Here is a 27769-nt window from a genome sequence, read left to right on the forward strand (position 1 = left end):
TAGTGTTCCAATTAGCAAATATGCAGTTGATGATCAATGTGATGATATAGATGTGCATGTAGAATTTCATTATGAAAGCGATTATAGAGATGCGCATCTAGAAGATGAAACTGATATTGGCATCGAAATTGGGAAAGGTTAGATACAGTTTTTGAATTTGTTATCATTGAAATTTATATTCAATAGCATAATACATATAAACTTTTTTGTGATTACAAATGTGTGTAGAATCTTTTGATGGAGTACAAGTTTAAGATGTAATGGAATGTCAAGACCAGAAAAATCCAAAAGAGACAAGTGAGATTCCATTCCATCTTGTCTGGAGTGCAATCTCAGGATTTAGAAAATCCATTGGGAACAAGTATAAGTGAGATTGTATGCAAATGTGTTGAAAAAATATATGATCTATCTACACCTCTCTCACTTAAAGAGAAATTTGGAAATCAAAATGATGCCAATCAAGGTTAGATAGAATTTTCATGACATGTTGAATGTTAGTTTTAGTAAACTATTAGTAACAAGTATTAATTGTAAATGTTACAGAATCTTTTGAAACTGCAAGGAAAGAAGATGGAGTGGACTATCAAGATGATAAAATTTCAAAAGAGAAAAGTGGAGGACAATCTCAAGACATAGAAAATACCCAAGGAACAAGCATAAGTGAGATTGTTTGCAAATATATAGAAGGAACATATGATATCTCTACACCTCTCTCTCTTACAGACAATATTGAAAGCCAAACAAATGCTAGTAAAGATAATGATTTAACTGGCATGATCTTGCAGTTGCAAAAGGTTAGACGGAATTTTTTTCATCTTATACATGTTTGTTTTAATCAAAGATTAGTAACAAGTACTAATTATGTTAGCTTTTTTAAATATTTTGCAGAATCTTGTGAACTTGCAATCGAAGAACATGGAGAATAGTTGCAAGATAAAGAAAATGCAATCAATATGTCAGCTCCATTGTCTGTTAAAGAAATACAAGAAGGCAACGTGGCCAACACAGGTATTGATTGTGTCCTTAATATTGTATTCATAATTCAAATTGTCAGGACATTTCAAAAATTATGTCCTTAGTTTTTGTCTCTTCATTTGACAATTTGTCATAGAATTAAGGATTTGCAGCAAACTAATATATATATGTAGTGTTGCTTGCAGAGCAAAATAAAAATGAAGCTGTTAACCAATATACTAGGAAAAGGAAGAGAGATAGTATTGGTTTTGATGGTCCATCATTTGTTATTCTTACTCCTACTCCTCCGACTACACAAGATGGAGTGGACTATCAAGATGATGAAATTTCAAAAGAGAGAAGTGGAGGACAATCTCAAGACATAGAAAATACCCAAGGAACAAGCATAAGTGAGATTGTTTGCAAATGTATAGAAGGAACATATGATATCTCTACATCTCTCTCTCTTACAGACAATATTGGAAGCCAAAAAAATGCTAGTCAAAATAATAATTTAACTGGCATGATCTTGACAGTTGCAAAAGGTTAGACAGAGTTTTTTTTTTTTATCTTATACATGTTTGTTTTAATCAAAGATTAGTAACAAGTACTAATTGTGTTAGCTCCTGTAAATATTTTGCAGAATCTTGTGAACTTACAATCGAAGAACATGGAGAACAGTTGCAAGATAAAGAAAATGCAAGCAATATGTCAGCACCATTGTCTGTTAAAGAAATACAAGAAGGCAGCGTGGACAACACAGGTATTGATTGTGTCCTTAATATTATATTCATAATTTAAATTGTCAGGATATTTCAAAAATTATGTCCTTAGTTTTTGTCTCTTTATTTGACAATTCATAGAATTGACGACTTGCAGCAAACTAATGTATATGTAGTGTTGCTTGCAGAGGAAAATAAAAATGAAGCCGTTAACCAATATACTAGGAAAATTAAGAGAGATAGTATTGGTTTTGATGGTCCATCATTTGCTATTCTTACTCCTACTCCTCCGACTACACAAATGAGCATTGATGAGGGTTTGTCTATGGAGGTTGAAGGAAATGTTGAAGAAGAGCTTGGTCGAGGGAAAAGGAATAAGAAGCTTAGTTGGCAATTGAAATCTCCTTTTGAACAGAAAAGAAAAAGAGGAACATCGATGGCGCACAATGAAAATACTCCTAAGTATACAGGCTGGATAAAATTAAAATATACTCGTACATGTATTTTTCATTATGCCAAAGATGATGAAAACTTATTGAAGAAATTCATTGGGTGGTTGGGAAAGGAGAAAAGGAAAGGTCGCAAAAAAGTGTAAGTCCCTAAATGTATTCATTATTTCTTAATTACTTACATTTGTGTCTTGAACTTGTAATTTTAAATCCAGGACTAAGTGTATTGAGCTTCCAACTCTAACTTCATGACTAAATGTCCTAAATTTATGAGTTTGTTACTCTAAGTTCAGGACTTTAATTTATGAGCTTGTAAGTCTAAGTTCAGGACCAAGTGTCCTTAACTTTTGAACTTGTAACTGTAAGTTAAGGACTACCTGTCCTTAATTTTTGAATTTGCAACTCTAACTTCAGAACCAAGTGTCCTTAATTTTTGAACTTCCACTCTAAGTTCAAGACCAATTGTCCTTAATTTATGAGCTTGTTACTCTAAGTTCAGGACTTTAATTTATGAGCTTGTAAGTCTAAGTTCAGGACCAAGTGTCCTTAACTTTTGAACTTGTAACTGTAAGTTAAGGACTACCTGTCCTTAATTTTTGAATTTGCAACTCTAATTTCAGGACCAAGTATCCTTAATTTTTGAACTTCCACTCTAAGTTCAGGACCAATTATCCTTAACTTATGAGTTTGTTACTCTAAGTTCATGACTAATTGTCCTTTAATTTATGAGCTAGTAAGTCTAAGTTTAGGACCAAGTGTCCTTAACTTTTGAACTTGTAACTGTAAGTTAAGGACATCATATCCTTAATTTTTGAATTTGCAACTCTAACTTCAGGACCAAGTGTCCTTAATTTTTGCACTTCCACTCTAAGTTCAGGATCAATTGTCCTTAACTTATGAGCTTGTTACTCTAAGTTCAGGACTTTAATTTATGAGCTTGTAAGTCCAAGTTCAGGACCAAGTGTCCTTAACTTTTGAACTTGTAACTGTAAGTTAAGGACTACCTGTCCTTAAATTTTGAATTTGTAACTCTAACTTCAGGACTAAGTGTCCTAAACTTATGACCTTGTTATTGTAAGTTCAGGACCAAGTGTCCTTAATTTGGAATTGAGGACTAACTTATAAACTTTCTAACTTTGATATTTTCAAAATTTTCAGGAGACAAACTGATATATATGCTGAGGATAATGGTGTGAGAAAGAATCCATATAAATTGTACCATCAAAAAATTAATAGAAAAATATTCTTCCTTGAGCTTGCATATAGTAGCTTTGTACTTGATGATAAGGTTTGATAATTCATAAGGCATTTGTTTTCTTTCTTCTTAATTTATTATTTTTTAATTATTTATGACTGATAGATTTTTTTTTTTTTTTTGCCTTTTTATGAAGCATATTGACATTGCCATGTATTATTTGAGAAAGAAGGAATGCTACCACCCTTGCACCCATCTTTTTCGTTGCACAACTACAGATATACTTTTTGATAACTATATGCTAATTGTGTATAAGGATTTCAATGAAGACGCTTCAGATTTATTTTGGTGTGATGATAATCAGTTGGTTCTCACACCATATGTATGGGGTGACAATCGTAGATGTGGAATTGCTTGGACAGAGGTTAACAAAAAAAATTTTCCATGTCGGCTTCCTTCAGAAGATAATGATGTTGTGACACATTTTCTTTTGGGGGGTGTTGGACTTGAATGAGAGAAAGATTGATGTGTACGATTCCATATATAGTGAGCCATATGAGCAAGGAATGAAACACATTGAAATGTATGCACGCATGATCCCCCACTTGCTAAAGTTCTCATAGTTTGAGAAAAATCACAAGTCTTTTGGAAATGCATTCAACAAATTTGATATTCAGTGGCAAAGATCACCACACCAAACTGGATCGTACATGTTGTCATTTGCTATATAATTTATATGTACTTTAGATTTATTTTATTAAAGATATTGTTTAATTAACTCCATATTTTTCTTAGGACTGATTGTGGTGCATTCCTAATCAAGTATGTGGAGTTGTTGATGATGGGAAAGGATGTGGAGAAATTCCATCCTGAGGACATATCAAACTTCAGAAAAGAACTTGCAGCAAATCTTTGGGCACATGGAAAGTGGAAAAGAAATTCTGGTTATGATACACCACCAGAAAATGTCGGCGACGACTATGATAGTGAAAATGAAACTTCCTGCCCAAAGGAGCTGTAGTGTAGTTGTAAAAAAAGTCAGTTGTAGTGAAATTGGTATAAAATTGCTGTAAAAAATCCATATGAATTCTGAAATATCCTGTAAATTGTCACAAGGCACTTTATTTTGTTTGCATAGCATAATTTTTTGGTCACAGCTATGCTAAATTATAGTTTCAGCAGTAATATGAAGGCATCGTGTTATTAATTTATTTCTTTCTGTTAACTATTGATTTGTCCATTTTTTCACAGTTTTAAAGGGCCAATCTTTGATTAAATTGTCTTGAAGTTTTTAGAAATTCAAAGCAACACATATTGATTGTTGTAGAACATCAGAATCTGTTAACTACATCCTTATTTGTTGAAGGATGAAAATAATATTCAAGACATATTTTTTTAAATGTGCTAAACTTCTGAAATATAGACAATAAAATGATATTTTCAGAAGTTAAGAACATTTTAGAAATTTATGTCCTATATATTAGATTCATACTTCAAATGTTCAGGACGTTTCAAAAAATTATGTCCTGAAGTCTACTTGTACCAATCTCATTTTAAAATTAAGATGTAGCAAGCTGTGTTTAGCAAGCTGCAGATGTCAAGTTTTATAACTATTGATTTGTCCATTTTAAATTACCAGTTTTTTATTAAATCTGTAGAGATATAGCAAAAGATACATTGATTATTGTAGAACTTTAGGATATTATGTTCATAAACGTCCTGATTTGTTGAAGGATGAAAATAATATTCAAGACATATTTTTCTGAAATGTCCTGAACTTCTAGAAATCTAGATAATAATCTGAGATTTTCAGAAGTTAAGGACATTTTAGAAATTTATGTCCTTAATATTAGATTCATACTTGGAATTTTCAGGACTTGTAAAAGATTATGTCCTTAAGTTTTACTTATACCAATCTCATTTTAAAAATAAAGATGTAGCAAGTTGCAAGCGTCAAATTATATAAAGAAAGGGACTTTCTTGTTTACTTACGGCAAGAATAAAATCCCATAAATAATAATTGGTCTGAAAAAGGTAAATTGAACCCCCAGAAAAAGAAAAAGAAACAAAGAGCACGTAAGTGCAAAGAAACTTTGAAAGTTCAGGACATCATTTATATAACCATCTGCTAATGTTTACTTGCTCAAATAAAAACATTCTAAATGAATCCAATTTATAGAAAAAACTTAAAAGAGTAGATAAACATAAGTGGATATATCTATTATTCTCTATGCTTCCTTGAAAATGGATGGACTGCCGAAGAATATATACAAGATGTTCTATTATGACCAATTCTTCTGCAACGACCACATTTGAATATTATTTTTGATGATTCGGTAGCTGGAATATGCCTTTTCTTATAGCCTTCTACCTGGCGGGACTTTGAAAGCTGGAGGTTTAATAACTTGTGACTTAACACTCTCTGGTACAATCCAAGAATCCGTATGTCCTACAGGATGTATTTGTCTTTTATATGTTTTCAGTCAAGATTCCTTTAAGTACCAGTCTGAGCAGAAATTGGACTTCTTGATGTTTCTCTTCTCGATAGCTGCAATTGCATGTATACATGGTAATTCATCAAATTGAAACTGAAAACAATCACATGTTCTTTTGTTTAAGTCCACCAAGAAAGTAATTCATTCTTTCTCAACTCTAGAACGCCATGAATCAACAGGGAAGACCTTCAAAGTTGAAAAACTATAAGTTAGTACATTATGTTAAATTATCATTAAAATAATAAGCTAAAGTAAGAACATAATACTTACATTTAAAGTAAAAGCTAAATCTATCTTTTTCTTCAATTCCTCTTCTACCCAATAAGAAACGTCATAAAAAGTTCCTTCTGCTTCATTTCTTCTTTCATAAAACCAACGTTGTAGCTTCACTTGGATGAAATCCATCATTCTTAATATAGGCAACTCCCTTGCTTCTAATAGCACAGAATTTATTGACTCAACTATGTTTGTTGTGAGCATGTCATATCTTCGTCGTGGACTACAAGAACATGCCCACCTTTCCGGTGGTTCTTCCATCAAGTAGTCAAAAGTCTTCTTATCAACTTTTGCTATATCTGACATGTATAGATCAAATTCTTTGCGCCTGTATACTCTTGCAGCACTTTGGAAAAGTTTTATGACCTCACTTTTCACTTTCCTTCGCTTTAGGTTCTGCTCCAAATGATAGATACAAATCCCATGGTGGCATTCAGGATATACCTTTGCAATGCCATGTGCAATAGATTGATGCATGTCCGATAAAAAAATTAAATTATCACGGTTCCCAATTGCATTGCGAAGCTCACTAAAGTACCACTCATAGGAATTGTTATTTTCAGATTCTGCAATTCCAAAGGCTAGTGGGAATATTTGGTTATTTGCATCCTTTGAAACTGAAATTATTAAAATACCACAATATTTTGACTTCAAAAATATTGTATCAACAGCAATCACTCGTCTACAATGATTCCAACCAGCTATTGATGATCCATATGCATAAAACATATAAAAAAAACCCTGAAAATACAGTTTAACAAAAGGTTAAAAATACAGGACACCAAATCCTTAACATTTACACTGCACACATCAAAGTTAAGGACATCTTGTCCTTAATATTTTGACTGCACATATCAAAGTTAAGGACACAATGTCCTTAACATTTTCAGTGCACACATCAAAGTTAAGGAGAACTTGTCCTTAACTTTAAGAATGCACATATCAAAGTTAAGGACATCATGTCCTTAACTTTTACAATGCACACATCAAAGTTAAGGACACCATGTCCTTAACTTTTACAATGCACACATCAAAGTTAAGGACATCATGTCCTTAACATTTTCACTGCACACATCAAAGTTAAGGACACCACGTCCTTAACATTTTCACTGCACACATCAAAGTTAAGGACACCATCTCGTTAACTTTTTCACTGCACACGTCAAAGTTAAGGACACCATATCCTTAACATTTTCACTGCACACAACAAAGTTAAGGACACAATGTCCTTAACTTTTTCACTGCACACATCAAAGTTAAGGACATCATGTCCTTAACTTTTACAATGCACACATCAAAGTTAAGGACACCATGTCCTTAACATTTTCACTGCACACATCAAAGTTAAGGACACCATGTCTTTAACTTTTATAATGCACACATCTAAGTTAAGGACACAATGTCCTTAACTTTTTTACTGCACACATCCAAGTTAAGGACACAATGTCCTTAACATTTTCACTGCACACATCAAAGTTAAGGACATCATGTCCTTAACATTTTCACTACACACATCAAAGTTAAGGACACCATGTCCTTAACTTTTTCATTGCACACATCCAAGTTAAGGATACCATGTCCTTAGCCTTTTCACTGCACACATCAAAGTTAAGGACACCATGTCCTTAACATTTTCATTACACACATTCAAGTTAAGGACACAATGTCCTAAAGTTTATAAAACAGACTAATAAACTCTTTTTAATTGTTTACCTGTTATTGTCGTCTATCTTTATGTTAGTGTATGTTCCCGGATTTTTACTTTTCATCATATACAAGTATGAAGACAATAATTCATAATTCTCTTCAGGAGTTCCTCTTATTAAAGCTGAAGCACGTTGAATAGCACGCCACGCCTTGTGATAACCAATGTCTAGTCCATGCAATTTTTGTATTTCTGCCATGACAAAGGCTGGTGTATCTTCAAACCTTGGGTCTCGAAGATTGTCGATAATGTAACCACTAATCAACTTTGAAGTTGCATGCCTTTGATCAGATTTCATAGTGTTAATTGAGCAGACTTGATTTTTCTCAATCTTTACTATCTTGAATAGTGTTGAATCTTTAATTCTGAAAGCACGCACACACCACCCACACCTATCATCATTTGCATTTCAACGAATATCTTGTTGAGCTTGATCTAACAACTTTGAATTCAAAATGATCTTTAATTGTTATATTGGAAAAACAGTTAATTATACTCTTCTTTTTGTCAAATATTGATCCCACTTTTATTTCATTCAACGAAGCATTTTCCCTTAATATCGTAGTTGGAGATTTTTTTTGTTTCGAATTTGAGCTTTGTCTAGTTAGTTGAGTAAAGGTTTTTTCAGCAACTTCTTCTATTACCGGTGCACTCTCTAAGACTTGAATACCCAAAGCTTGTTCGTTGTCAATATCTATAATGCTTTGTCCTTCTACTTGAATAGAATCAAATGTTTGAAGCACCTCTTCAGTTATTGGTTAAGCTTCAACCACATCTATTTCCATTATCTGTTGGCATTTGTCTTGATTGTCTTGTTGAGTTTCTGTATTGACATGTTCAAAGGTGCTTATAGAATCAAAAACTCTTTCTGAAATATCAACAATGAAACGACAGCCCTTGAAGAGTGAATGACTTTTTAGTAACTCTATACATGTGTGAAGATCTAAATCTTTGGATACAAGCATTTCCTTGCTTGTTCCCAGATTGATATCAAACCATATCATTGCTTCAAACTTGTCTCTATCCAATTCAATAACTTCAAATACCTGGTTAATGAAATCTTCAAATCGAATTGCCTAAGGTACTAGAACAAGCTTTATTTGATGATCAAGATACTTATAGTCTGCAGTCCATCTACCATTAAAAGCAACTATAATACATATTGTATCCATCCTGCAAGTCAAGAAAATGGGAAATTCAGGAAATATTTATACAACAATCGTGAAGTTAAGGACAAGATGTCCTAAACTTTATCAATACAAGTTGCAAAACACAGGACACTATGTCCTTAATATTTAGAACAACAGTCATGAAGTTAAGGATATCATGTCCTAAACTTTACCAATACAAGTTGCAAATACAGGACACTATGTCCTTAATATTTACATAGTAGTCATGAAGTTAAGGACATCATGTCCTAAACTTTATTAGTATAGGTTGCAAAAACAGGACACTATGTCCTTAATTTTTACACAGTAGTCATGAAGTTAAGGACATCATGTCCTAAACTTTATCAGTATAAGTTGCAAAAACAGGACACTATGTCCTTAACTTTGATGTGTGCAGTCAAAATGTTAAGGACATAGTGTCCTTAACTTGGATGTGTGCATTGTAAAAGTTAAGGACATGATGTCCTTAACTTTGATGTGTGCAGTGAAAATTTTAAGGACAAGTTGTCCTTAACTTTGATGTGTGCAGTGTAAATGTTAAGGACAAGCTATCCTTAACTTTGATGCATGCAGTGAAAATGTTAAGTACATGGTGTCCTTCACTTTGATGTGTGCAGTGAAAATATTAAGGACATAGTGTCCTTAATATTTAGAACAACAGTCATGAAGTTAAGGACATCGTGTCCTTAACTTTATTAATACAATTTGCAAATACAGGACACTATGTCCTTAATATTTAGAACAACAGTCATGAAGTTAAGGACAACGTGTCCTTAACTTTATTAATACAAGTTGCAAAATACATGATACTTTATCCTTAATATTTTTTAGAACATCAGTCATGTTAAGGACACCAAATCCTTAACATTATGTCCTCAATATTTACAGAACAATCACAGAGTTAAGGACGCGATGTCCTTAACGTTATCAATACAGAAAAGAAAAAAAAATAAATTCCTAGCATCTTATTCTTCAGTAACGAAATAAAAATCCACACAAACACACAAAAACATATAGAGATATCTGAAACTTTAGAACTTACTGTAATTTTATGGTGAATTTTGGACGAGAAAGTTGAATTCTGAACTTAGACAAAAAGTTTGAAATCGGAAGAGAAGCTTCTGCAATTTTGGACGATCACAACAATTCTCTGCACGTAAGTTTGAGCTGCTGCTGATCGTGAATAAGGAGCGTATGTATCAGCGAAATCCTATATAGCAGAAGGGTATTTTCGTCCGGGCGGGTAAAAGTTTATTAAAGCAGTGGCTAAAGACTAAATACATTTAAAATAGTGGCTTAAAAATAAATACATATGTTGTTATTGACTATCTGTGCACATCACCTCTCATTTTACATCATAAATTCAAAAGTTTCTCTCTTTTTTTTAGACTTTGTGCTCGGTGAAATGAGTTCAGGTAAATTGAAATTGAAAGTAAAAGGAATATGTAAATACAGTGTCTGTTTCCTCGTTCTCAACACCTTCTTGGCTTTGACCTCAGCAATTAAGAAACATCTTCGGTCTTCCCTTTTATTACTTCCAAATTTTCCAAAAGTTTGGAAAGAAAGAAGATGGATGAATCAATCAGTAACAACTACAAGGAAAGCCTCCTGCAAGATCAATCCTCTTCAAGAACCAAAAGGAAACTACGTTTGATAATCTGTCTGGTAACTCTCTTCACTCTCATAATTGCTGCTATCATCTCTGCTTCAGTAATACTTAAACAAGAAACAGAGTCCAAATCACTGTTCTTTAACCCAACAAATGCTATTACAGCAGTATGTGAGCTCATCAGCGAAGATCCGGACTCGTGCTTTGACTCTATTGCTTCACTTTATGATGCCCAAATCCCATTATTATCATCTTGGTCAAATGGAGATTCTAGAATTAACCCATCTCGGATCTTTATTCTTTCGCTTTATGCATCAAGAATTGTGCTTGTGAATGTCGTTTCCTCAATTGAAAAGACAATTTCAGTCAACCCCAAGACTGTTGGGGTGTTGAGAAATTGCCAAGGAATGATCAGATTCTCTCTAAAGCAACTCAATGAATCAGTAGTGAGTTTGGGCGTTGACCCAGATGAGAAAATCCTGACAATTAACAAAGTTGTTTGGGATTTGCAACGGTGGATTGGGGAGGCACAGGGTCAAGTATAGAGGTGTGTTGATTTATTGGAGGACATTCCGTCGACGGTTGCGGTGAATATTAATGCAGCCCAGCAAAACATGAGGAACAGTAGAGGAATATTGCGAAAAATGGATGACATTTTCGACCTGTTTTATCCAAGAATAGGAACAGCATTAGGTTCTTTAATTTTGGAATTTGAGTATGGGCTAACTGTTTGGCTCTTTTGCTTTGAGTATTTGCTCTTGGTTTTTCTTTTTTGCCTGGTTTTACGTATATATTGATCTCCATTTAGTTCCAATTGTCATTTTTCCGTTGCTGTGACATGTTTAATTAATTCCAAAAAGTGAGATGAAAGAATCTTTTTCTTTTTGGTCGTCAAAATAAAGAATCGTTTCTGATAATTTTGCCTTTTTAGTATGGTCAATTAATAGTCTCCTATATTCACTTACAATTTAACTTAAAAAAGATAACTCTACAAATATTTTATATTATTTTTACAGATCTGTCATATATAACATTAGTAATATATTACAAAATAAAATTCCCCAATTAGCTGTTTAAAAGGAGCTCAAAATTTCTCTTTTAACTAAACCATTTGGTTAATAGTCTTGGACTATTCAGAAACTTCTTAGTAGTAGAGTTTACTAGCCCTTGGTTAAGTGCCCATTTGGCCATGAAATTTTTTTCACTTTTTTTTTTAAATCAATGTTTGACCATAAAATTTTCAATTTTCACTTGAAAATGAATTTTGAAATATTTCGAAAATTTTAAAAATTACAAAAAACTATTTTTCAAAATTTTTACTCAAATCACTCACAAAAATTTAAAAACTAATAGAGAGCTTAGCTTGCCCTACACTTCTAAATAATATGACCAAGGGCTAGTAAACTCTACTACTAGTAAGAAGTTTCGAATAGTCTAAGAGTCTATTTGGACATAAGAAATTTTTTTCTTTTTTTCAAAATTTTTTAATTTTTTTTTAAAATCAACTTTTGTTCATAAAATTCTTTTGGTTAGAATTCAAAATCCATTTGGTTAATAGTCTTAGACTATTCAGAAACTTCTTAGTAGTAGAGTTTACTAGCCCTCGATTAAGAGCCCGTTTGGCCATGAAATTCTTTTCACTTTTTTTCGAATTTTTTTTAATTTTTTTTTGAAACCAGTGTATGGCCATAAAATTTTCAATTTTCAATTGAAGGTGAATTTTGAAATATTTCGAAAATTTGAAAAGCTACAAAAAATTATTTTTCAAAATTTTTTCACTCAAATCAGTCACAAAAATTCAAAAACAACCCAAAATTATATTCATATCCAAATACAGCTCTAATTTTCAAAAAAAAAAATTTACTTATAAAAAACATTTCAGTTTCTCTCGAAATTTTATAATTCGTGTCCAAACGCCCACTAAGGTACTTGGCTCTCAAGAGTCAAGAATCAACTGCTGAATAAAGTATTTCCCACTTTGACTTTTGGAAAAGCCAGACATAAAGGAGGAGTTGACCAAGTCTCTGGCCACTCACCCCTTAGCACAATATTTTTGAAATAACCAGAAAAAAGCCTCAAGAATTCAGTTCTAGGCATGGAATCGTTCTCCCCCAACAAAATCTCAATGATATCAGTTAAAGATAGCCATAATTTGAATGATCAAACGTACTCAAGAAGAAGAAAGCAACAGCTCAAGTTGTTTATCGCATTAATCATCTTTCTCATCCTCATATTCGCTGCCATTATCTCTGTTTTAACGATGATTAAGCGAGATTATGAATCTGAGTTACCTGCCAATAACCCACACAAGGCAATCGAATCCATTTGCTCCCTGACTCCGTACTACCAGGATTGCTTCAGGTACATGTCTAATTCCCTCTACAAAAATAAAAATCAATTATCATCAGAATCAAAAATCGATTCATCTAAGATATTCTCCTTATCTCTTCATACTGCAATTAACGAGCTCAAAAAATTCACTTTGTTTCTCAAATCGAACAATTTCCCTAATGATCAGTCAACCCCAAGTCAATGCGAGTCTTTATTCAACAGTTCAGTGAGTCAACTGAACAGTTATTTGGCGATTATCAACGAGAAAAATTTGACAGTAAAGATGACCTTGAGATCTGAAATGATGAGCTGGCTTGAAACTGAAAGGCCCAAAATTGGGAGTTGCTTGTATTGGTTGGAGTACAAGAAGGAATTGGATACGAAAAACGCAAGCAATAGCTTAATGATTCTGGCTAATATGAACAAGATTAATGAGATGTTTAACCCGTCGATTACTAGTGTCCTAGGTTTTGATTTATTTCGACGCTCGGGGAAAAGCATCTTTGCTTTGTTTCTGTCGGATAAGGAATTCGTAGGTACCGTATGTATTTTTGGATTGCAGTTTATTTTTTTGCTGCTTTTGGTCTGTCTGCTTTTACGTGTATGGTGATACTACATATGTGATTCAATTTGATGTATTATGTGGTTCCTCACTGTTTCGGTTCTCTGGAATTATGAATAAAATTATTACGAGTGTTTCGTTTATCGTTATGCTGTTGTTTCTTTTGTTCGAAATTACCAAGTATATTTCAAGTTATTCAGGGAAGATAACTATAAAGGTTTTTTCCCCGATCAGATTGATTCAGAAAAAGAATTGAACTGAAAATGGGTAACTCTACCTTTTTCTTTTCGTCGAATAGTTTACCACTTTACTGGAGCAGTCTATAGGTTAATTACTGATTTGTTATGCCTCTTTACTCAGTCAGCTCGCCCTTAATGTTTATGGTTTAGAGACCTTTTATTCCTTGGGTATATAGTCATGGCCTCTTCGAGTCATCAAGTAAGTCGAGGAGTACGTTGATTTTAAGAGAATTTTATTACAATCATATGTCGATCCACAATTTGAACTTTATGAGTTCAAATTCAAAATTCTACCACAGCGCATTTAATTTACTGGATTCAAAATCTACTTTTGCACTTATTTAGTTGGATTTTTAACACATATACAGAGCCTAAGCCGAAGTTACTGGGTTCAGATGAACCCGTAATTTCTTCATTGGCTCCGTCCCCTATTACAAGAATAAATTACTATACATTTTAATCCAAGATAATACCTTCTAACTTAAACTTCAAGTACAAAATTTAAGAAAAACAAAGAGTTAACAAAAAGAAATTAGAAAAAGTAATTGTCCCGTTTTATGTAATACTACTATTTTTATTTTAACAGTCAAGCCATAATCACTATAGTTTTGCTATTAAATATGTAAATAATATTTTAAATATATAAAATTACCATCCAAATTAAACTTATTTGACTGGAATAATGAAAGATTTTTTAAATTTATGGTTTAAAATAACTCATAAATATTTATGTAAATATAAGTTATCTTATTAAGTATAAAATGAGAAATTTAAAATTATATTATTTTTAAATTTAAAAATAAATTATTCTTTTTGAAACGAATTAGAATTAGAAAGAAAATGAATTAATTCTTTTTTAAATAGAGGGAGTATTATACTGATCTAAATTTGTGTTCATTTTTAGAACGTAGAGAGACTAGAGAGTATGATTTTTGATTTGTCGGCAATTTAATGAAAGGAAAAAGAGCAGGACGTGCTTACAGTTGACATTATGTCCGCAGAGTATAACTACCCAAATTCTTATCTAAGTCCTCAAACCGTGCCTTACAACTTTTCCTCCCTCTCTACTCAAAAATCCCGACCCAAACAATCCCTTTTCCCTTTCATTTCTATGGAATCTATGAACTTAGTCAAAGGCTATGGCAAAATTAACCTTTCAGAAGATCCAGCTTCTTCTTTGTCTACTCGCAGAGCCGCCCACAAGCGCCGCCTCACCATCGCCCTCATCCTCACCCTCTTTCTAACTCTACTCATCTGCGCATTGGTCGGCGCGTTTATCCACGCGTCAAATTCCAAAGACCGAACACCATCTGTATCATCCAACTCGGCCGATTCGCTCAAAGCCGTGTGCGCAGTGACTCAGCATCCCGAGTCTTGCTTTGACTCCATATCTTCCCTCCAGAGCAGCCCACCCAAACCCGACCCGGAACAATTCCTGAACCTCTCCCTTCAAGCAACAATTAGAGAATTAAACAACGTCTCTTCGCTCCCGAAGACGCTGATCTCGAAAGTCAATGACCCGGGAACAGTGTCGGCGTTGAAGGACTGCGTCAGCTTGTTCGATGACGCGCTGAGTCAACTCAACCAGTCGGCCGAGTTGCTCAAAGTGGGTCCTGGTGAGAAGGCTTTGACGGAGAAGAAGGTGAAGGACATGCAAACATGGATCAGCGCTTCAATGACTGATCAGGACACGTGTTTGGAGGGACTGGATGAAATGGGATCGCCGTTGGTTGGGGAAGTGAAAGCGCGGGTGCAGAATGCTAAAGAGTACATGAGCAACACCTTAGCAATTCTCAGTAATATGCCTAGCCTTCTTCAAAAGTTTGGTATCACTTTGCATTGAGCCTTCAAGCTGTTTCTGTGAGTTGACATTTCAATTGAACACCTTGTACTTTTTTTGCAATTCTTTATCATTGTACCTTCTTTTTTTCTTTTTATTACTGTGTCTTATTTATTATTGCTGGTGTAAATTCATCAAACTAGTTACGTACTAAATTGTAAATTTTGAGTTGTTGTTTTCTTTTTAAAACCACATTTTGTTCATTTTATTAAGATTTTCTTTCACTATCAGTCTATCACTAGTACAATATTAACATCTTCACATCCATATCCAATCATATAAAAATGAACGATGGAGTAATTTTCATCCCAAAAGTGTTTAAATTCATATGTAGACATTATAAAGATCTTTTATACTAAGCCAATTAGAATGGAGCAATGATAAATTTGTCTCATTTATTTGCGTTAGGGTAAACTACCTATATAATACCCAAAGAGCCTTGGAATTAGCCACTTATATTTACATTAGGGTAGGATGTACCGGCCTTTTTTTCTATTAGAATGAGAAAGACGGTTCCCAATATAAAATCAAGAATTGTGCAACGCCAGTCTGTGTCCTTAGCCACAGCCTAGAAATGTGTTTAAAGCATTTGTTCGCTAGTTTGGGCTCCTGAAATTCTGATTTGTGCAGCTTCGGTTGAGCTTGTTTCTAGCGCTGAAAAACATATTTTCTCACTTTCGGTGTTGCACCAAGTTTATGATTATGATAAATTGAGATGAAAGTATATATTAATTGATCAGAGTTAAGAGATAAAGGCGGACACTTGACACTTTTAATATATTTATTGGTTTGAAGTAAATATTGTGTTAAAGGTGCTATTGAAAGTTTGGCGCCTTTTCTCTTGAACCTGGTATGAATTCATAAATCCTTTCACTTCGATCAAACTCAAGTCCTTTTATGTCCCAGGAAAAAGCTAAAAATAAAGCACTAAATGGTAAAGATATCTCACACCTAGATGAGGCTCAGTGCTCAAGATTAACAGACTAAATCAAAAGAGAAAAGGAGAAGAAAAAGAGCAGAAGCTGAAAGAGGGGTTCATTTTCCTTATGCTGCTACTATAGTACTCCACTATTTACCAGACAGAAAGAAAGAGCATGTTTCTGGACCGATGAGTTTTGTTCTGTATTCACTTTTTAGGTGTCATGATTTTCCTTTGCCTACTTGGTCCCCTCCCTCTCGTGACAAAAGGCCGAAGAGTATTTGCTACTAAAAAGCAATCATTCTTTCCTGATTGCGACCAATATTATCACGAATTCAAGCCAAATTTTCCCTATCAGTTGTCAGACTGGAATTCTCCATATTCAATATTTGCAGGCAAAGTAGCATAAAGTCGTTTGTTTGACCCATTTTTTTAGTCGTACGTTCCAGTTACTTTTCTTCTTAAATCACACGATTTTTTGTTCCCAAAAGATTAAATTTCACTAAGTTCTAAGCTAGTAACAATATGATTGTGCAATTTATTTCTTTCTATTTTGTCCATTTCTTTTGGTTGGGGTGAGGGTGATTAGAGGGGTGAAGCTATGTAACATTTCGACAATGTCATGTCATGTTTATCTTATTTTTGAGTTCCTTTGTTGGTGAATTTCAAAAAGTGCAAGTATAGAAAGAGAAAACGTCGTTCCATATAAATTGAAGACAAGTTTAAAGACCACTTTATAAAGGTGGAGCTTTAAATAATACGTAGAATTAATAATTTCTATCATGTGTGTCTCTAACTCCTTCACCCTTAATTGGCTCTTTTTTTCTTTTCATGCACCCTTGGCTCTTGCTCTACCTGAAATATATACAAATTATCCAATATCTGTGTGGAATATATCTTAATTTTATCATGGCTTTGTTATACGCAATGTCCAATCATTAGATCATCACACTTTACCAGAAAGTCCAAGGTTAGCCATATTTTTCCAGCTCAGTGGGATCAACTATCGGATGTTTTTAATTTGTTTCAGAATTACCAACATGAACCAAATACACCAATTAAACATAACTTATATCCATAATACATAAAGATATATATATTTGCGACACGTATAAAACTCTAAGTACCAACCAAGGAGTCGCACGGAATATAACCTAGTGAAGCAGGAAATGGAAATAAAATACTAAAATAAAGGATCTACTAATTAATACAATTTCTTATTTAACAACCACTGAGAGATGCCTATACCCCTGGGGTTTACTTTCTTTTTAAATTTGCTCTTGTAGTGGGGAAGGGGAATGATGGTTTTACTGTTGAAGAAGACTTATTAAAGTGTCTAGAAGATCAACAGTATTTGTGTCCACAGAAGCCAGTATTTGGGAAAGCCTCTCACTGAGATCATCCACCTCATTGTGCAGCATTCTGATGTAATTACACGTCTCCTCTACTATCTTTGGTGCTGGTACCTATCAAAAGTTAAGGAAAAGTAAAAATATCTTAAAAAGTTTGGTAGTTAATGATCCATAAGAAGACACTCTTTGCTCGTAAATCTCTGTTGGGATTTAACAAAAACCTTGGCGCATTTTTTGTCAAGCAAATGGACATTGAGCCTATTTATTTTGAAGGCTAGTCATGAGGCGAGAATTGTTTAAAATAGCCTACTATATATCTACTACTCCTTTGCACGCGCAGGGTTGGACATCTACGAAAACAATATAACATGGGGCTCAATGTTAGATAAATCAAGAATAATAGGGAAGGATCTTACTCTTACACCATGGGAAGAAAACGAACCTTACGCCTAAGTTAAACCCAAATTTTAGCTCATATGAGGTGAGAATTACTCCGGACCATTTTAGGAGACAACAATTCATTTTCTTGAGAAAAATTGTAGGACAATCCAACAGTTTTCCAACGACACATTTGGTAAAACATTTCTATACATTAATTCTGTATTATTTCTGTGTGAGCTTAATAATCACCACTTTTTATGACTTACTTGACAAACTTAATGCGAGTTATTTCGTAGTTTCTGCTTACTTTGATAACCATATATGTATTTGTAGGTCTTTCTTATCTCTCTTCATTGTTTCCCCATGCAGCTGTACATTTACAGTACTAGCGGCAATTAAATAGATTGTGCATTCAAGTAAGAAAAATTAATGACAATAGTCCTATACTGCACATTGTCTACCATTATTATGGCAAAGAACTAGACTATAGGAAAAGGAAAAAAGAAAACAAAAGTAAAGAAATAAAAAAGATAATAAATATAGGACGACGTACCGTCGACGTGCAACGTGAAGAGGAATTTGGCAAAAGAGATTGCAGTTTCAAGACGAGATCATTAATCTCATCTTGACTGAATCTTGAACTTGATCTTCTACTGCTAGACATTACTTTTTCTAGCTATATTAACCTAGCTCCTTCACTTGCCTTCTTTCTACAATGATAAGAATAAGCCAAGTGAGAAGTTAAAGCGAAGAGGTTTGATTTGCTTTATAAGGCCGTGTAGGGTGAGGTTTGGACAAAATCTAAAGATAAGACAAAACCACAAAAGAGGTCCCTTCCCTACAAATTTTCCCTCAACAACAACAACATACCTAGTTTAATCTCATTAGTGGAGTCTGAGGAAAGTAGTGTGTGCGCAGACCTTACCCTTATCTTGTACAGACAACGGCATATGCAGGATTTTGGGTGTAATAATTTGAAGAATTGAAAATGAATAAATCGCTATAATGACAAGCGGTGTCATTTTCTATACGTATCCCCAATATTTTCGTTTTTCTTATAAATATCTAAAAAAAAATTCGATGAAGCGGTATCCCGTGACACCGCATGATATAAAATGCATATGCCCATATGTACATGTAAAAGACTTTTTCCGATAGATCTTCAACTCAAGTCACAAAAATATCGGAAAAAAAAGGATACAGTAATAAGGAAGAAAAAAAGGAAAAAAGGTTATTGGATGAAGGTACGTGAGGTTATGAATAAAAGAATAGTAGAAGCTACCTAAACCTAAATCAACATTAGAGTGTTTCCATTTATATTAATCTTGACCCAATTATGTGGGCCTTAATTAGGACAAACTATCAACTAATGATAATTTTAAAAGAAGCTCAAACTCACGACCAAATTTCCTAATTTAGATTACTAAAGTCTGAACATTCCATCACTTAATTGGTGAAGTGTACTAAATAAAGATGTTAGTAATAAGAATGCCACCAGAAAGATTCCTTGTCTCTCTCTTCTGTTTTACTTGTTTATTTCATAGTACTTAAGTGGGACTATACCCCTACTCCTGTCTCTACTTTGCCTTCTCCCTTCCCTTTTAGAAATTTTGAGATTTGAGTCACATCTTTCCACCAGCATTTCTAGTTTAACCAAAGTAGAGTATTCTTTTGCAGACAGCACTTATTTTTATTCGTGTTTAATACTTATGTTTTTAGTATATTTATCAACTACTCTCAAATGACTTTGGAACTATCTGTAGACACAAAACTAAAAAGGTGGTGCATTTATGTTATCTCTATATGTATTATAGACATAATGTATGTATATTAACGTTTTTGTTTTTCAGATTGGGAATCAAAACGGATGCTTCTAAAAGACAAAATGAAAGCAATTTTATAAATGTTGATAATGATTAGAGGTTTCGAGACAAATTAAACGCCACCATTGGTTTCTATATATTAGGAACGAATTAACAATTTTGGGGGCCGCTTCTAAAGCTGTCTTTTGTTATAAAAAAAAAAATCCTTTAGTGATCTATTTTTAATACAAAATTTTTTTAAAATTTTTTACTGCAATCTTAATTAGACTTCTTTTTAAATATTACTATTATTAAAAGCTCATGTTAACACGGACAAGGGATAGTAGCGAACTATAGCTAGCTAGCTAGGCTATAATAATGGATGGAAAAAGTAGAAACTCTTTTCGAGGAAAACAAGGTATATATACGCAAATGATTATTTGTGACCTGAGAGTCTAAGACCACCTGATCTTTGGCCAAGGGATTTGAAAATTTGAAGTGGTTCATTGGTTGTAGCATTGAACTGTCTAATCCAGGTGGACTATGGCAAGGGAGTTGAAAATCTCCTCAATTGTTTAATGTTTGAGGTAACTAACTAGCGAGAAAAGTAGGGTTCAAATAATTTGGTTCGACCTATTTTAGGTTAGGTTTGCTGAAGTTTCTATATTAAGGTTGGCAAAGGTTGAATTAACAATTCAGAATGTCATGGTTAGTTCACCATTGACGCTGTGCCTTTTTTTTTTTTTTTTTGAAATTTTGACTTATAAAAAGAAATAGAAAAGGATGATTGATAGCTAATTAAGGGAGGTGCATGCATTACATATCCAGCATGCGAGAGCTAAAAACCCTACTCATAGAATCCAATGTGAAAATGCATTTCGTAACGTTTTGAAAATCTCGATTTAAAGAAAATACATTTGATGGTAGTCGATCGAGCTTAAAATGCATCTCAGGCTATGATTTGGGAAGCCTAATCACTTGACGTATTCAAGTAATATAATCTTACAAGTGGAATCTGGAAAAGATAGTGCGTATACAGACTTTACCCCTATTTTGTATGAGATAAAGAAGTTTCCAATAAACCTCGTCTCAAAGAAAAGAAAAAAAAATATTAGTGAAAAAGTTGCATGTTAGAAATATTGGAGAAAGGAAACAATAACGACAACAAGATAATGAGGTAGCCAACACAAAGGATCGATGCAGTGTTAGGTGTTTGTCCTGATTTTCTTACCATATTTGGTTTTCCTATCTCTTGAAGGAAAGAGCAACATATTTACCATAATTGTGTTTTCCTTCTTGTAGAAGGAAATTATAAATCTCCCATATTTAGCTAGTCCCTTTTCATGTAGGAAAATGTTTGAACTTCTATAAATTGAGGATACTTCTTTCTCATTCAGTAGCATCCACAATGTAGCCATATGGGGTTTGGGAGTCGTGTTTAGGGGAAAAACTTTACGGAACAAATGTTAGTATGTCACTTGTGTTTGCCTCTTCGTGAGGTTGTTCTCTCGATATTTTGTATTCTCTTTTTATACAGTGGATTGCTCATCTCCGCCGTGGACTAGGTCAATTGGCCGAACCATGTTAAATGTTTGTGTCTCTATCGGAGACTGCCATGAAAGTGCTTGAGCTAAAGCTTGGACATAGTTAGAAGAGAGAAGAGAGACTAAGGAAAATGAGAACTCTTGTATCTCTGTATTGAAGAAGGAAGCTACCGTATTAATATATCGTTCTAAACAAACTAATCCACAAATTATATAATTACCCTCTACACTGTAACTACTTAACTACCCTTGTGTCTATATCCTCAATACTCTCCCTCAAGCTGTGTAGTGTGAATAAGTTGTACACTCCCAGCTTGGACAATAGAAAATCATGTTGTGCCTTCCCCAGTCCTTTGGTTAGTACATCTGCTATCTGTAGGTTTGTAGAGACATGTGCAATCTGGATTAGGCCTTGTTGAATTCTTTCTCGAATAAAATGGTAGTCAATCTCGATATGTTTGGTCCTTTCATGATAGATGGGATTTGCAGCAATCTGAATAGACGCTTTACTATCATAATACAGCTTCACTGGAAGTTTCAAGCCCACATTCAACTCTTTGAACAACCATGTTAACCAGACCACTTTTGCTATTGCATTGGCCATACTTCTGTACTCAGCTTCTGTAGAGCTCCTTGACACTGTATTTTGTTTCTTGGACTTCCAGGAGATAAGAGAGTCACCCAGCTTTATTACAAACCCACTCACTGACCTTCTAGTCATTGGGCAAGTAGACCAGTCTGCATCACAATATACTGTGAGTTGGTCAGAAGATTGAGATGATAGCAGAATCCCCAACCCAGGTGCACTCTTTAGGTACCTTACCACCCTCAATGCTCCTTTCATATGTGACTTCTTTGGCTTGTGCATGAACTAGCTTAAGTTCTGTACTGCATAACTGATGTCTGGCCTTGTCATGGTAAGGTACAACAGCTTCCCAACTAAATTCTGATAGCTGCTTGGATCACTAAGCAATTCATCAGCATCTAGAGTTCCATGTGCATTGGCATGATCATATTCTGCACTGGTGAGCTTATGGCATGTGTCTAGAGGTGTGTAGGCTGGTTTAGAACCTGCAAGCCCAAGTGTGGCAATGAGATCAAGAGTGAACTTACTTTGACAAACCAAAATGCCATGTCTGCTTCTTGCAACTTCAAGACCAAAGAAGTATCTCATCTCCCCCAGGTCCTTGATCTTGAAGTGATGTTGAAGCACAACTTTGGCATCTTGAATTAACTGAGGAGATGATCCAGTGATTAAAAGGTCATCCACATAGATGAGGATAATGACCAAGTCAGAACCAGACCTCTTACTAAAGAGGGAATAGTCATGATGACTCTGTACAAAACCTGAGGATGAGAGGGCCTCACTGAGCTTCAAGTTCCATTACCTAGAGGCATGCTTGAGCCCATACAAGGACTTCTGAAGCTTGCAAACTCTAGGAGGCTCCCCCTCACCTAGAAGACCAGGGGGTGGAGTCATATACACTTCTTCCAGCAAATCACCTTGAAGAAAAGCATTGAAGACATCCATTTGGTGCAACTTCCATCCTTTCATAGCAACTAAGGATAAAACAGTCCTTACTTGACCATTTTCACCACAGGTGAGAAGGTCTCTTGATAATCAAGACCCTCTTGTTGTGTGTAACCTTTGGCCACTAAGTGGGCTTTGTACCTTTCCACCTCACCTTTGGCATTGTATTTCACCTTAAACACCCATTTACACCCTATAGCTCTCTTGTCAGTTGGAAAAGGAACTAACCTCCAGGTGTGGTTGTCCTGTAAGGCCTGTAACTCTGCATCCATGGTTGCAATCCACTTGGGATCTTAAAGAGCAGCAGCATAAGAAGTTGGTTCTGTAATAGCTGAGAAAGAGCAAAGTGCTTTGAATTAAGGTGGAGACAATGAAGCATATGACATGTATGCAAACATGGGATAACTGGAACCCAAAGCAGTAGAAGGGCCAGCTTTTGGCATTCCATGAACAAAGCCATTGAGCCAGCCAGGTGGTTTGGAAGTCCTAGTAGACTTCCGTAATCCCTCTTCTGGCAAATCATGTAAGGGAACCATAGTTGGGTATGGCATCACTACTGTAGGAGGTGATGTGAGGTGAGGCTGCTGTAGAGTCTCAGAAGCTAGATCAGCAGGATTAGGAGCTGAGGAAGCCTCAAGAAAAGGTGGAGGTGCTATTACTGAATCAAGAGCTATCTCTGAGACCTCGGAGGTAGGATCAATGATGAAAGCATCATCTGCATCAATAAACTGCTCAGCATTAGGCCTCCTGCCTGTGGAAGTTGTGGTCTTGAAAGAAAAAGTGTATTCCTTGAAAAATACATCCCTGCTTACAAAAAAATGCTTGTTAGTGAGACTGTATAGCCTATAACCCTTTTGAGTGGATGAATATCCCATATGCACTGCTAGTTCTGCTCTAGCTCTAAATTTGTCACTTCTATCAGTGACAGTAGCATAGCATAGGCTTCCCAGAACCCTGAGATACTGCAATCTAGGTGGTCGACCATAGAACATTTCAAAAGGAGACTTTCCTGCTAATGTTGTGGATGGGATTCTATTGATCAGATACACTGCATTCTGCACACAAAATCCCAAGAACCTCAGTGGAATTCTTCCCTGAAACTTGATGGCCCTAGCAACTTCAAGAATCTGTCTGTGTTTCCTTTCTACCACTCTATTCTGCTGAGGTGTGTAGACACAAGAGCTTTGATGAACTACACCTGCATTCCTAAACATGTCTGTACAATGTGAGTTAATGAACTCTGTTCCATTGTTTGTCCTGAACACTTTTATTGCACTGTTAAACTGAGTCTTTACAAGAGTCATGAAGTCTTTTATTACAGTAGGTACATCACTTTTAAGTTTGAGCAGAAATATCCAAACCATTCTACTATAGTCATCTACTAAAGTGAGGAAAAATCTATTCCCATCATAGGTAGGGATTTTATAGGGACCCCATACATCACCATGTATCAAATCAAATGCTTTAGAAGCCCTACTAGTACTTTGTGGAAAAGAAAATCTTGTCTGTTTTGCCAAAGGACAAATAGGACAGACATTATTACTATGCAGCCTACTCTATTTTATTATGTACATCTGATGTTAAACCTTATATGGAATATGCCCAAGTCTTCTGTGCCATAGCTCTTATTCATTGGTCACACACAGTGTTGCTGAGGCTTGAACCCTATCTCTATCACTGTGAGGCCAATAGTATAGATCTCCTTTCAGCCTACCAGTCCCATTTACCTTTCCAGTGTGAAGGTCCTGCATTAGGCAAAAATCTGGAAAGAACAGCATACAACAGTTTAGTTCCCTAGTCAGTTTTGATACTGACAGTAAATTGTATTTAAAACCTGGGATGCACATTGGATATAATCACTTGATCCAATTCAGAATTTCCTACACAAGAAATGGCCAAGCTATCTCCATTTGGCAAATGAACTTTTCCACTTATACTTTTAGACTTCTCTTTAGGGTTAGAGATCATTTTACTGTTTGACACCATGTGATCTGTTGCCCCTGTATCTACTATCCACTTATTATCCTTTGCTTTACTATCAGTAGAATGAGTTACACTAACTGCATTTGCAAGCATTAGAGGGACAGTTATACCTGTTGCATTAGCTGTTGGCTCAGGTTCATTATCCTTTTGTAGCATCTTCAGAATCTGGTCATATTGTTCTGGAGTGAATGGCATTGGCATCTGCATGATCAATCCTTCATCTTTCTCTGCACCTGAAAAACTACCTATTGATCCTCTATAACCTGCGTTGGTATAATCAACATTTGGACCTAGTGGTCGTGTAGCACCATAACCTGTATGTCCATTTCCTTAATTATTTTCCATTCCTTGATGTTGTCCATGATTCCCTAGTTGTGAGAGTTACCAAAATGTGTTGAATTAGCCACTGGCTTTCTTCTGCCCTTGAAATCTGTTGGATATCCAATCAATTGATAACAATTCTCTTTGATGTGTCATTTCATCCTACAGAATTCACACTATATATTGAAATTCTTTCTAGGTTTCTGCATCTGAGGCCCTTTAGCACTCCAAAGTGTAGTAATGTCATTGCCCTCCATTAGTGAGTTGAGACCTGTAGAGTCACGCCCTGATGATCCTTTTTGAGTCTCATCCTCGATAACCATGGCATATGCTTGATTTAGACTAGGTTCAGTGGATTTCATAAGGATTTGATGTCTTGCCTGACTATATGAGTCATTTAGACCTCCTAAAAATTAAAGTAGCCTCTGTTGATTCAAGAGCTCAACATAGTCCTTCACAGAGCTAGGAGGCGGCACAATTGCGTCAAATTCGCCCTACAATTCCTTCAATTTTGTAAAATATGTAGAAATAGAGTCGGTACCTTGAGAGATTGTTGCAATTTCCTTATGTAGCTGATAGATCCTCATTCGATTAACCTTGTCAAATCTTTCACGAAGATTCTTCCACACAGCTCGAGCATTCGATGCATGCACTATCCCACTGAGCAGATCTGGCCGTACAGTATTCATGATCTATAAAAGGACTATAGCATTACAAGTTTTCCAATCCTCATGCAATGCTACCGGAAATGAAGCCTTGGTGTGTTTACCATCAACAAACCCTAGTTTTCGCTTAGCTTGAAGTGCAATCTTCATCGATCTCCGCCACAAGCCATAGTTCTCGGATCCTTTAAGCTGAACCGGAATTAGCACTGAGCTCGGAGTGTCTGATGGATGCACGAACAGCGGATGCGTATGGTCAATTTTGTTTTTCCCCATTTCTGAATCGAAGAAAATGTCAGAGTTTTGAGAAATCGACTATCTTCTAACTGAGCTCTAGCTTCTGCAATCGAGTGATGAAGAGGCGTATTTAGATCTTCTCTGATAGCTCTGATACCATGTCGGAGACTGCCATGAAAGTGCTTGAGCTAAAGCTTGGACATAGTTAGAAGAGAGAAGAGAGACTGAGGAAAATGAGAACTCTTGTATCTCTGTATTGAAGAAGGAAGCTACCGTATTAATACATTGTTCTAAACAAACTAATCCACAAATTACATAATTACCCTCTACAATGTAGCTACTTAACTACCCTTATCTCTATATCCTCAATAGTCTCTTTTGGTATATTTTTCTTTTGTTGTAAGATTTATCGTTGTTCAAGGTTTGCTTACTAGCTTTTGCATGACACATGATTTTTTCGATCCTAAAATGAAGACTTTCCAGTCATGAGAATGATATAGCTAGTGACTTAACGTACATTTAATTACTTTATTATCAAATATATGTGCAAAGAATGTGTCCTTCTCTGTGTGTAATTTCTTTAAGTTTATAATTTCCTTTTCCTTTGCTTTTTCTTATTTCTTTCATGCCCACTCTCTCTCGTCTTTTTCCTGCAAACGAAAATTGTGAAAAGCCATTTAGAGCAGCTAAGATAAGCAGTAAAAATTCACAAAAAATTGGAAGGACTTAACATTAAGGAAAGAGATATTTTGCACCAAGAGTAAAGAAGCCGATTTATATTAATCATATCACTTCGGATTTCTTGTTTTATATATGTCATTTTACATTTTTATTAATCTTCCTTGATTTAATTGGCGTATTGAGTATTACTTCTTTAAGGTTGAATTGAAAAAGGGGGGAAAAATAATACAACACAACACAAAACAAAAGAAAGAAGAGAGTTGATGTGACAAAGCATAAGAAGAAACTAAAGAATGAATGACTAAACCTTAGGCAACGCATGCACAATACAAATACTACAAATACCGTATGAATGCGCCATTTGAGGCAGTGTCTGACCCGTGACTCATTCTTTCCTTCAAAATTTTCTGATTGTTGTTTCTGCTATTTGGCCTCATTTACCAAACAAAATTTCCTACTTCTTTTTTCCTTCAACCCCCAATTTTCGGCGAGTTCCTCTCTTTCTATTTTTTCAGTACCAATAGAAACAGTGGACAATTTGTATTAAGCAAAGAACGTATTGCCACGTGGGGTACCTAAAACTGTTTGGGGAGCAAAGCCATGTCATGCTAGCACTGTGATGTGGACACCACATCAGCCTCAATTTTACGTACCAATGCTTCCTTGGCTTTTTTATCTTTTGTGTGGGCAAGGTATCGGGATTTTAAAATGTGCAGAACATTTAGTTACTGTATATACATGCCTTGTTATTATCTTTAGGCGTTTAGCGTGTAGTGTGCGAAATTGATTGATTTGATTAATTTAAATTTA

The 27769-nt window shown here is 34.9% G+C and overlaps 2 protein-coding genes and 2 long non-coding RNA genes across 4 annotated transcripts; 2 read left to right on the forward strand and 2 right to left on the reverse strand.

The window, feature by feature from the left end:
• Nucleotides 1-5956: 5956 nt before the first annotated feature.
• Nucleotides 5957-8094, reverse strand: LOC138908371 (protein FAR1-RELATED SEQUENCE 4-like). The gene is made up of 4 exons (XM_070199033.1): nt 7805-8094; nt 7666-7684; nt 6086-6832; nt 5957-6001 (listed from the first exon to the last, which is right to left on the reverse strand). Exons 1-4 carry the CDS (start codon nt 8092-8094, stop codon nt 5957-5959), a joined length of 1101 nt encoding a protein of 366 aa, XP_070055134.1.
• A 2423-nt stretch (nt 8095-10517) lies between these two features.
• On the forward strand, nt 10518-11491 carry LOC138907164 (uncharacterized). Its single transcript, XR_011414926.1, has 2 exons — nt 10518-10630; nt 10740-11491. It is a non-coding gene; the product is annotated as an uncharacterized lncRNA (long non-coding RNA).
• Nucleotides 11492-14817: 3326 nt separating this feature from the next.
• On the forward strand, nt 14818-15549 carry LOC104109138 (pectinesterase 1). The gene has a single exon (XM_033659417.2). The coding sequence runs from the start codon at nt 14818-14820 to the stop codon at nt 15547-15549; it is 732 nt and encodes a 243-aa protein (XP_033515308.2).
• Nucleotides 15550-17641: 2092 nt separating this feature from the next.
• Nucleotides 17642-27435, reverse strand: LOC104109139 (uncharacterized). Its single transcript, XR_011415219.1, has 3 exons — nt 27305-27435; nt 18752-18908; nt 17642-17931 (listed from the first exon to the last, which is right to left on the reverse strand). It is a non-coding gene; the product is annotated as an uncharacterized lncRNA (long non-coding RNA).
• Between the last annotated feature and the right edge of the window lie 334 nt (nt 27436-27769).

Source organism: Nicotiana tomentosiformis, chromosome 3, assembly GCF_000390325.3.
Source record: "Nicotiana tomentosiformis chromosome 3, ASM39032v3, whole genome shotgun sequence".
Lineage (NCBI taxonomy): Eukaryota > Viridiplantae > Streptophyta > Magnoliopsida > Solanales > Solanaceae > Nicotiana > Nicotiana tomentosiformis.